This window comes from Strongylocentrotus purpuratus, unplaced genomic scaffold, assembly GCF_000002235.5.
Source record: "Strongylocentrotus purpuratus isolate Spur 01 unplaced genomic scaffold, Spur_5.0 spur5_scaffold_20, whole genome shotgun sequence".
In the NCBI taxonomy this organism is placed as follows: Eukaryota; Metazoa; Echinodermata; class Echinoidea; order Camarodonta; family Strongylocentrotidae; genus Strongylocentrotus; species Strongylocentrotus purpuratus.
The window spans coordinates 15,958,546-15,970,991 of NW_022145606.1; the positions used below are offsets into that span (position 1 = coordinate 15,958,546).

Below are 12,446 nucleotides of genomic sequence, written 5' to 3' on the forward strand. Positions count from 1 at the left end.
TCGACTGTTTGTCTAAGGCCTGATAATATAATTCCTTGTACATATTCGTACAAAGGTGTAACAATCCCTAATTTCGAATGTAGCACTGCGTCGACATTTCTACCGTTTGGGCTCATTATTCGTCACTTTTACCTGGTAAGTCAAATTTTAAATCATATTTTTGATTGATCATGATTATGAAAATCTGCATTTGATAATAAATCATGTGGACGTGCCGTCAATATTTCCGCCCTTGCGAAAAATGTATGGCCAGCGACTATCGATTATCATGTCGTTTCTACTAATGAGGGACAGAAGAATCACTAGAGTGCTTGGAAACCCACGTCATGAATTACAATTCTGTGAATATTTGTCATTATGATAGTTCGAAATATCAGTTTGTAACAAGAACATTATTCAGCCCAATTGACACTGGTTGCAAATGAAAGGTTAAGCATATATCCATAAGTCCGGCCCGCCAGAGGTTAGGAACCCAATTATATTGTAAAGTCTCACCTGTGTAGACCCTATGCATTAAACACGCAAGTGTTGTAAAATAGGCAGTACATAAAAACTACTTTTATATATATATATATGTATATGTTTGTATATAAAAGTGATGGAATGTAATTTTCTTTCCCTACATTTATATGTTTTCAGAAATATTACCAAGATGAACACGTTAATAACCACACTCCTTCTCTTCACCTTCCTCGGTAAGTCAAATAATAATTGTATTTTTATTCACATGTTTACACTCGGGTAAAATCATGCATGTCTGGAGATAGAAGAAGTAGTATTAAGTATAAGTAATAGTAGTAGTAGTAGTAGTAGTAGTAGTAGTAGTAGTAGTAGAAGTAGTAGTAGTAGTAGTAGTAGTAGTAGTAGTAGAAGTAGTAGTAGTAGTAGTAGTAGTAGTAGTAGTAGTAGTAGAAGTAGTAGTAGTAGTAGTAGTAGAAGTAGTAGTAGTAGTAGTAGTAGTAGTTGCAGTAGTAGTAGTAGTAGTAGTTGCAGTAGTAGTAGTAGTGGTAGTTGTAGTAGTAGTAGTATTTGTACTAGTTGTAGTAGTTGTAGTAGTAGTATTATACAAGAGTAGATATCAATGGTAGTAGTAATAATAGTAGATAGCAATAGAAGTAGCATAAGTAGTAGTAGTACATAGTAGTAGTACAAGTTGTAGTAGAAGTAGTAGCAATAGTAGTAAAAATGAAGAAGATGATGATGATAAATTGTCTTGGCAAAGGACGGTAGTAGTAGCACCAATGGTAAAGATGAAGAAAAAGATGATGATGATGATAATAATAATAATGTAATTATAATAATGATACTACTTATAATAATAAGTATGATGATGGTGATGATTATGTAGATTAATGTATTGCCAAATGACGGTAGTAGCAATGATAGTATTAATGGTAATGATGAAGATACAGTAATGATGATAATAATAATAATGTAAATACTAATAATGATACTACTACTAATAATAAGTATGATGATGTTAATGATCATGTAAATTAATGTTTTTCTGTAGTAGCATTACTAATGGTAAGGATGAAGATGTTAATGAAGACGATGATAATAATGTAATGCTAATAATAAACTACTACTACTAAGAAATACGATGATGGTGATGATAATATTAATAGTAATGATGAAGATAGTAATGATGATGATAATCATAATGTTATACTAATAATGATACTACTACTAATAATAAGTATGATGATGTTAATGATCATGTAAATTAATGTTTTTCTGTAGTAGTATTACTAATGGTAAGGATGAAGATGTTAATGAAGACGATGATAATAATGAAATGCTAATAATAAACTACTACTACTAAGAAATATGATGATGGTGATGATAATATTAATAGTAATGATGAAGATAGTAATGATGATGATAATCATAATGTTATACTAATAATGATACTACTAATAATACGTATGGTCATGGTGGTGATTGTGTAGATTGATGTCTTGTCAAAGGACGGTAGTAGTAGTAGTAGTAGTAGTAGTAGTAGTAGTAGTACTAATGATGATGATGATGAAGATGGTGGTTACGATATTGATGTAGATTATTTTTCTTGCCAAAGGACTGAAATTCAAACCCTCGATCCTCGGATTGAGAGTCCAGTAAATGAACCACCTTACGACACCTCCATCTTGATCTCGTGATTATTCTCTTTGGATATACAGGTGTTTCGTCAGCCTACTTCTGTTGGGATTGTTCTAGTGATGACTTTCAAGACGGAGCAACCTGCGCCGACCCATTCGCGAAGGCCGACTCTGATCTCATTAAGAGACAGTGCTCAGGAGATTGCTTCGTAAGTCACTATGGGTGGTATTCTCGAAAGCGGACTAACTTTAGTCCATGGTTTAACTTTAATCCACCGACTAAGTGTGGAATGCCAAGTGTCCATATGAATAATTTGATATGTCCCTAAAATACCATGATAACATAATTATATCATAGTAATATTGTTGTTTATTCATTATGTTATTACATTTTATTTAAATTTAGTGACAGATTAAATTATTCAAAAACATATTCATATGGACACTTGGCATTCCATACTTAGTCGATGGATTTAACCATGGACTAAAGTTAGTCTGCTTTCGAGAATACCACCCTAGATTATTAACTCTAATTTGCCACACAAATAATTGTTTATTGCCACTTGGTCTACCACCAGGTCATGTACTACCCAATTGGTCTATTCTCATCTGGTCTACACCCAGTTCGTCTATTTTCAACATGGTCTAATAAACATTTTAAGCATATATATAATACATGTTATAATAATCATAATTGGGTAGACGAATTGGGCATTAGACAAACTGGGAATAAGACTATAGCTGGTTATTAGACTAAATGAACAATACACCAAATGAACTATATGGTAATAGACCAATTAAACGGTTTTTTCTTCTTTTCATTTTGATCAGTCATAACATTTCAAAGTATAGATCCATTATTGTACCTACTACTTAATCAACCGTTCCCCAGTGCTTTTAGGCACCAGAGACAGTTTCTCTTACATTGTATTTGTAATTGCATGGCCAATACACAACTTTAGTGTTATAGGATTGTTACCATCAATTCGTAGAAAATCTAATAACAAACAAAGAACTCGGGTTATTCTTTTATCATTCCATCATACTCCACTGCCCGGTATTTTTCATTGTAATCTGGTAATAAAGTACTTGATTCACAGATAGGCATTCCAAACCTATGGATTATTTAACTCCCTCACTGAGAAATAACGATTGTCACCAAATTCCTGCTCTCTTCTGTTTTGTTTTTTTCAGAAAGAGGTCATAACTTTTGGAGACGGTGGCGTACAGTACCGACGAGGTTGTGACGCATGTACAAAAGGGTGCTCAACTGTCGGAACAACAAGAACATGCCGAGAGTGTTGCTTAGGGCAACTCTGCAATAGCGCCGACAACGTTCACGTCAACCAAGTGGCCGCGATAGTTACGTCATGTTTGGCCACCCTCTACTATTTTCTTTAACAATGTAATGTAGATTCCTTTTTATTTCTTCCATATTCTAATGCAATAGAGTATACAACTTTTGATTAACGAGGAAACGTATCTTTCCTCCTGTGTTTGAACTTTTGTAACAATACTGCCATGGGAGCGGGGAGGGGGTCACTGAGGGCGCTTTCTATATATATATCAACTAGTGTCCCTTTATAAAGAAACAGTAAAATCAACATTCATTTTCTGAAAGTTTTTAACAATTTTAGAAATATAATTTATGAATAAACAAATGAGGTATAGAAAATAAGCTTCTACCACCTTACTGTCAGAACATGAAACGACGGATGCTGGAAAATGAAGTGCCAGTAAATAATATAGCTTATTTCAAAATTCCGAGGTGGAGGAGGGCTGTACCCCCCCCCCCCCCGCCCCCCATACCCTCCCACCGGCTCCTTCGCTTCTGATGTAAGGGTATCAGCAATGTGGTACGTACATAACTTTTCTCGTCATTTGCTCATCTTAATAGTGACATCTGCACTAAAAAAAAAACACGAGCTACACTTTACAATTTAAAATGATCCTTTATGTTTGTGTTCTTATCGACAATTTGAATTTGAATACAAGAATATCGTACATAGTTTTTAAAATATTCTTGCTGCTTTTAGGGTGTAGGTGCAAAAAAATAAATATATCATACGCTTTTTGCTTTCGAACTACGAATTTGAATTCTGTACTATAAGTCCACATTCTGTGCTAACTTAAAATAGCGCCATGGAAATATTAATTTACTAACGACCCTCTGTACATTTAACGTGAAGTTTTCAGCTTTGTATTTCTGTCATTAAATAAGAATTAAGTATATTAAAGATGAAGTTGAGTTCCGGTCATGCGATTGCATTGTGAAAGAAAGGGTGTGGAACCGACCAGAAAAGGTTGATCATCTAGCATATTAGAATTTGTGTGTATTGCAAGGTTCTGGAATCATCAAAATGATAAGAAATGTGGCCAAGTCTTGGTAAAGTTACAAACACTTGCACAGAAACATGTATATGGGACTACACGAACACGTGGCGTAAAAAGCCGGCCCCCCGATTTTTACGATGTTACATGCATATGTAGAATATGAAGGCATTTGAAGAGCCATGCTTTTCAAGGAACATGTCTTAACTGATTTTCTTCCACACTTGCATAATAAGAATGAGTAATGCTCACAAATTATTTTTCAACTCTTCCCAGAACTCAACCTTCTCTTTAAAGGTACTATGTCCCTTTTGCAGCCAACCTCGAATTCTGTAGAACTTTGCAGGAGTTATGAATATGTCATGTATGTCCTATCTGTGAAATTTAAACGTTAGCAGTGTCCTCATATTCAAATTATGCAATGAAACCCGTTTACTTGCTAGATTTCACTGTCAGACACTATTGAGTGACTGACTGGCTTTTTTCTTCTTTGGTAATAACATACATGAAAAGAGTTGCAAAGGGTACATGAGCATTTGTCTACATCAATAACCCACTACAATTGTCTGAAAATCAAGACTATTACTTTTTGGCTCAATAGCCCTAAAGTCGATTTGACAACTAATAGTCGTTATTTTCCCACTTGAAGACATTTTCAAGCCTCACCTTTTTTAGGGAAGTTCTAAATTAGTATTATCTTTCAAATGTAGTTGGAATAACTTTTTCATTTTTTGGCCTGCAAATGGGACATTGTACCTTTAATCACTGGTACATTTACAATAAAGTTGTCTTTGTTTGAACATGAATACTAGGTAGGCTATGTATCGTCTCCATGGCTTAAATGCCTGTACGATTGACTTTTCTATCCATTATAGTTAATTAAGCTTTTTCGCATTCTGAGTTTGAAGACTGTACTTATTGAGATTTTAAAGAGATACCACTGCTTTGCTATTTGTTTACAAAAGAACGTTTGTTGTATGTAGTCTTGTTGCATAATCTAAGCAAAAGTTGAACTTTGATTGTGTAAATACTTTTCATATCCTGAAGATGATTCACCTTAATTTCGATGTAAATATTCAGGTTTTGTATGAGTCAATGAAATAAAGCGTCATCTATTTACAAATTTCTTTCTTATTTGACTAGACTTAATCATACATTTGAAATATATTTCGTTGCGCTTTGAACGAATAGCACGTGGAGTTTGGGGTCCTTCTAGAAAAAGTTGAGTTCCGGCCATGCGATTGCATTGTAAAAGAAACGGTGTGGAATCGATACGAGAAAGATGGTTATGTTGCATGATGTATTGGTGTTGGTACTGCAAGGTTCTTGAATCATCGAAATGATAAGAAATTTGGCCCAGTCTTGGTAAAAGTAACAAGCACTGTACACAGAAAGAAGTATGGGACTACGCAATCATGTGGCATAACAATGAGATCTTTATTTTTAAGCCGTTACTTGCCATATTAATAATAATAATAGCTCACATTTATAATGCGGCTAATACTACGTTTCTAGGCGCGGAACATATTATTACCCCGGTCATCGGATCCAGGCTTACCCGCACACAAGGTATGCACATTCTCCACTCCCTGGGGAGCATTCCAGCCAGTCGCCATTTTACAAGCGCCACTTGCTAATCAAACCACATTAGCTTTCGCATCCTACCGGGTACCCATTTTAACACCTGGGTGGAGAGTGGCAAATGTAGATCAATGTCTTGCCAAAGGACATTAGTGCCGCGGCGGGACTTGAACCGCGGACCTTGTGATCCACAGTCCGGTGACATATCCACTCGACCACGACACCTCTACCATTGAGAATATGAAGGCAATTGAAGAGCAATGCTTTTAAGGAAAAAAGAGTTCTTCCACACTTGCATAATAACAATGAAAACGCTCACAAATAAAAATTATTGTTCACCTTTCCTCAAAACGCAACGGTCTCTTTATCTTAGGAAAACTGTGGGGGTATATTAATTCGCCAGACCGCCTTTTCATCTATCTTCGGCTGTCTTTCGCTCTCTCTTTCTTTCTCTCTCTCTATCTCTCTCTCTCTCTCTCTCTATCTATATCATTAATCTCTCTCTCTCTCTCTCTCTCTCAATGTTTACCCCTCTCTTTGTCTCTTTCCAGTCTCTGCATATCATCTCTCTGCTCTCTCTCTCTCTCTCTCTCTCTCTTTATCTCTCTCTCTCTCTCTCTCTCTCTCTCTCTATCTATCTCTCTATCTCTCTTTATCTCTCTCTCTCTCTCTCTCTCTCTCTCTCTCTCTCTCTCTCTCTCAACATTTAGTCTAGTTTAGGCATCCATGCATCCATGCACGGGTTTTTCCCATACTAACGTCCCTTTATTATTACGTGAGTAAAAGAAGAAGAACAAAAAAGACACAATTGACTGCAAAGAATGTAAATATGAACTACTTTATTGCATTACTATATTGCTACTGTGCAGCTTTCCATAGCCGTTTTGTCAAACACTTTGGTCGCATGAATATACAAATAAATTTAACCTATACTATATACAATATGATACAAAAGCAATATCTTTTCCTAAAAACTGTTGTTGAACTTATATATATCTCAGCCCTTGATAATAATAATAATAATAATTTGTTCTTTTATAGCGCATTTTATGTCTATTGACATTTCAATGCGCTTTACAATTTTACAAGGGGTCTGTCTGAAATCTATATTAACCTATTGGATAGTTGTAATACCCATATGCTTAATTCAGGAACCGACCAGTTCCAGGGGTCAAGGGGTTAATATCAGAATCAATCATCATTCGAATTAATTAAACCTTTGTCGGCATCCTTGCTTTGTCTGGCACTTATACGAAATGTGTTGTTTTATGTATTTTGTTAATTAAATAATAGTAAGACGTTGCAATTAACGGTGAATATGATATATATATATGTATTACGGACATTAATTACGCTTTGAAAACAAAATAATTAAACCCCCACTGTACTAGTAGTAGCTACTTGCGCCCGCTATATAGCAAACAATGCCTAATCGGTGCCTCTTGGTCCCCCATGATCCCCTCTTTTTATGTTAATTGAGAGCTGAGTTGATGAGATAACCACCTGTCAGTGACGTTGCAGGAAGGTCTAATCCCCCTAGCCAAACTTGTACAGACGGCCTTTAAAATAAAGGATTTTCTATGTAATTCATATAACTTTTTTTTTAAAACAACATGCGGATGCTATTGGGCAGTGGGGTCAACAAAATGATGTTCCCTGAATAGCAGATTCTTTCTGCCAATTATCAGAACCTTATCCTACATGCATACATGGAAACAATCAAGGAAATTTGGCATATCACGGTATTCCACAGGGTCGTTGCATGTATTCGAACATTGAGGGGGGGGGGGCTTTGATCTCTCGAGGGATGTCGACGGTTAGGGGGCGTCACCAGTCTTATACGATTGGTCAACAACTTCACGAATTTTCTCTTTTCTTTCTCTTTTTGATTTACAAGTTGGGAAGGGCATGTGCCCCCTACCCCATCTACGCCACTGTTATTAAAGAAGAGGTTGTATTTTCATTAAGCATTTAGGCCCAGAAAGGGTCCACAACTAGTTCCTGGTCATCAACAGAGGGCGGCTTATCGAATGTTCGCTTGTTTCGTGGATTTGACTCGGTTAGTGGCCCATCTTTGTTTCCTTTGCGGCGAAGTTTCCTGTGGCAAGAATAAAAAGAAAAGGGCGATTTGATATACATAAACATAGGAACTAAATTACCATGAATAGACCGTGACATTTTGATGAATGAACTTTGTCTCATGCTTTTGATAATAAATGTCATCGATAAGTTAATAGGGCTGTTCTTTTCTCATAACATTGTTATTTTAGCAAGACTGCAAAAGCATTCAGTTTCAGAGAACGAACAAAATAAAAACGATGCTGACCTTTAGTGTAAGTACCAAGTTGTAACGAGGCGCTTAACAAAGATTTAATCGAAATTAAATTGTCCTAGAGCTCAGTTGGTATAGAGCAGTGGTCTCGTAATCCGGCGACCCGGGTTCGAAACCAAGGCGATGCGCTAGTGCCCTTTGGTAAGGCATTAATCCTCATTACCGTTGGTCCTCTGGTTGCTTACTAACAAGCCTGTATGTTTTCTTAGCAGTCAGGTTAAATAACCACTTCTACAAATTTAAAGACCGTCAATACTACTGGACCAGAGGGGATTAGACCACACAGCGAGGTCACTGACAGGTGGCTATCTCATTAACTCAGCTCTCAACTAACATAAGAAAAAGAGGATCATGGGGGGACCAACAAGCACCGATTGGGGAAGTTTTCTATATAGAGGGAGCAAGTAGCTACAAGTAAGACAGTAGGGCTTTAAAAAAGACAACTTACTTTGGCAGACATGAGCAGAAGCACAGAGCGTCCATGAAGAGGTTGTAATATTTCTTGCAGGCTCGTTTGAGTTTCTTGAGACAAGGGAAGGTATCTTCCTCGCAGTAAGTACACATGAACACAGCCGCCATACAGCAGCCCGTGATTGCTCCGATCATGATGCAGATGTTATAGAACTCCTGCATTCTGCAATAAAACATTGTAATAATGATGGTGATGGTAATAGACAATAATGATGATGATGATGATAATAATAACAACAATAATAATGATGATAATAATGATAGTAATACTACTAATGGTAATAATGATGATGATGATGATCATAACACCAATAATGATAGTAATAATATTTGATTTGATTTGATTTGATTTATTGGTTTCTGCATCTTTTTTTTCTTCTTTTTTTCATCATACATTTTCATGAACATAATATGGTTTGATATAATATTTTAAGTGTATATAATTTTATACAGATAATGAACGAATTTAAACAAATATATTGAATGCATAATTAACATACATTAGATGCAGGAGGGCTACAGAAATAAGCAAAGTAGCTTGACGTGCCCGCAGCCCTTAACTTAGATACAACAACAATAACAAATACAAATAGAAAAGACTGACTTGCAGAGAAGAAAAGGAAAGGGGAGAGAAGGAGCGTTGGTAATACACAATAAATCTCGTACATCTGCTGATTGAATGCAGGTTCATTCATAAAATGGCTAAACGATGCTAGGTCATGGACGAGTACACATCATTATTGAAGATACAGTCACTGTACACACGAACATGAATACAGTGCAATATTAAGAACATATCTACTGATAATGACAATGATAGCAATAAAAAGAGACAGAGAGAGGTCTAGCGGGTGAATTGGAGAAGAGAGAAGGAGAGAAAAAGGTGGAATTAAGAGAAAAAGAGAGAAAGAATACAAGTGAGAAATGAAAATGTGAGAAAATAGAAGAAGAGAAAAGTAGCGAAAGCGAGGAGGAGAGAAAGAGAAGAGAGAGAGAGAGAGTGTGAGAAAGATATATACGGGGGTAATTAGCTTCAAACTTACTTTTCTGCACTTTTCGCTGCCTCGTCTTTACAGCAAGAATGAAAATTGCCCGATTCATCTGGGCGATCATTGTAACAGCATTGATTAAATTCATTATCTGTCCCGTCGTCCAAAGTATCGGGACATTCGTAGCTGTTCCCCGCCGCAGTCTCGGGCAGCTCGGTGTCGATGGCACACGTCGTCGCAGACACTGAAGAAAACAGAAAATGGTGATTTATATATATGCGAAGGATATGAAACCTGACTTGAGTTCGCAGAGAACTTACCTGAGTTGAAATTTGCAAAAGGTAAGACATTTATATCATAATGATAATAATAATAATACTCAGTTCTTGTGTAGCTGTGCATATCACATTACATATGCGCTGGCAGCCGCTATCAGCGCACATTGTAATTCAAGGAATAATCCTACTAGGTATCCATTTACCTTACCTGGGTCGAGTGTGGCAAATGTAGATTAATGTGTTGCTAAATGAAATTAGTGCCGCGGCGGGACTCGAACCGCGGACTTTTGTGATCCACAGCCCAGTGTGACATATCCACTCGACCACAACACCTCTTATTTATCATCAATAGTGATCTGTTAGTGTATGAGAGGTTCAGTGACCCATTCAAAATTCTATATCAAGTGTCTCTCCAAGTTTCTCTCCAAGTTCCTCGGTACTGATTGGAATAAAAGTTGATAACAAAAATATCATCCATACTTATTTTTGGTGATCTTCCACTGGCAATATACATGGGCTTTGGAAACAGGGAGGCTAAGGACTGCAGATTATATTTGTTATGTAGCCACCCCCTTCCCGGCTCTTTGAAAATACCAATATTGGGGCAATTTTCACGTCATATTCCAACAACCGCAACTTGTTATTGTATCAGAACAGTGCTCAGTTATTTTATTATTTTAATGACGAATTTTCACTACTGAAAGCATGTCTTTAACTTAGCTCGCTCGCTTCGCTTTCTCGCAAAGTTTCAATAAGAATGCTTGATGTGCATCAAGGGGCAAGAGACGTCATTGCAGCCGCCTGAGAAAATGAGGCCCTAAACACTTTGACCCGAATTCACAAAGGAGGTTTTTTTCGACAAACCTAGGTTTATGTGCGTCATAATTATGACGCGTTTCAACGCGTTTTAAACCGCATTTGTGAATAAGCTAAGCTTGTTAAAGATACTATGTTCCTTTTGCAGCCAACCTCAAATTATATAGAACTTTGCAGGAATTATGAATATGTTATGTATGTCCTTTCTGTGAAATTTAAACATTAGTAGTGTCCTAATATTCAAATTATGCAAGGAAACCCGTTTACTTGCTAGACTTCACTGGCAGACACTATTGAGTGACTGACTGGCTTTTTTCTTCTTTGGTAATAACATACATAAAATGAGCTTTAAAGGGATGAGCATTTGTCTACATCAATAACCCACTTCTTGTAATGGCCAAAATTAAACTGATTGAATCTTTGCGTAGCATAAAACGTATGACCATTCGGTACAATGGTGTGAAAATCAAGACTATTACTTATTGGCTCTATAGCTTCTAAGTCGATTCGACAACTAACAGTCGGTATTTTCCCACTTAAAGACATTTTCAAGCCCCCCTTTTTCAAGGAAGTTCTAAATTAGTGTTATCTTTCAAATGCCGTTGGAATTTAACCTTTCCATTTCTGTTGGCCTGCAAATGGGACAAAGTATTTTTAAGTGATGTCGCTATTTGATTATAATACCTTAATATAATTGTCGCTTAAAAATAACAAAAAATTAACGTACTGGTCAGAATAAAAATGTAATAATAATATTCGACATGATAAACTTGAAACGGAGTTAACACAAGTGGCCCACATTCATGGAAGTGGTTTAATAATCTCATCTGGAATGCATTATCTTGTATAAATTGATAGTTATGCAGTAAGGCCTATATATTTCTTATATCAGTTTCTGTTTAGATCCCTCTGTCCCCCCCCCCCCCCTCCTCCTCACAAATTGTTCAAAATCCTCAATTTTTTTTCATTTCATTTGGAACCTTTTCGATATTCAATCAAATTCTTTACAGCATAACGTCAACATTCTAAAGTGCACAGTCTTGATAACAAACATTTCACTACTTAATTTCAGGAAATTAAGTGAGTTATACAGAAATATTATGAAGTGAATACAAGTCTAAACAAAGAAATGCGTGGTCTGAAATAACAAAATAAAAAGAAGGGCAGCAAAGGGCCAATTTTGAAATAAGGAACATGCACGACTTACCATTACTAATGCTTACAACCAACACAAGGAACCATCCAAACAAAGTTTCTTTTCTAATTCTCGCCATAGTGAGTTCGTCAAATGCTTTCTTTGATTCGGGAAATCTGTGAAAAATACTGCATTCAAAATGAATGTACGTTTGTGCCTGTGCTCTGCTCTGGTCTTCTTGTTGGTTTCTTGCGACAGTTTATCTTCTTTTCCCCCTCTTTCGATATCAACAGAAGAACTACATAGGACTACGGAGGTATAATTTCTCAAAATGGCGACTGCGTGTTCTTGTTTAGCAATATTATTTTGTAAAGGTAAAGAACTACAAAAGACAGCTTAGGCAAAATCGATGAA

The 12,446-nt window shown here is 36.3% G+C and overlaps 2 protein-coding genes across 2 annotated transcripts; one reads left to right on the plus strand and one right to left on the minus strand.

Annotated features, from left to right (window-relative positions):
- LOC100893428 lies at nt 1–3,980 on the plus strand. Its single transcript, XM_030992856.1, has 4 exons — nt 1–135; nt 640–695; nt 2,181–2,308; nt 3,294–3,980. Exons 2-4 carry the CDS (start codon nt 653–655, stop codon nt 3,498–3,500), a joined length of 378 nt encoding a protein of 125 aa, XP_030848716.1. The 5' UTR covers nt 1–135; nt 640–652; the 3' UTR covers nt 3,501–3,980.
- Nucleotides 3,981–7,637: 3,657 nt separating this feature from the next.
- LOC757315 lies at nt 7,638–12,397 on the minus strand. The gene is made up of 5 exons (XM_030992857.1): nt 12,105–12,397; nt 9,858–10,047; nt 8,792–8,977; nt 7,925–8,109; nt 7,638–7,796 (listed from the first exon to the last, which is right to left on the minus strand). Exons 1-4 carry the CDS (start codon nt 12,169–12,171, stop codon nt 7,983–7,985), a joined length of 570 nt encoding a protein of 189 aa, XP_030848717.1. The 5' UTR covers nt 12,172–12,397; the 3' UTR covers nt 7,638–7,796; nt 7,925–7,982.
- Nucleotides 12,398–12,446: the final 49 nt, after the last annotated feature.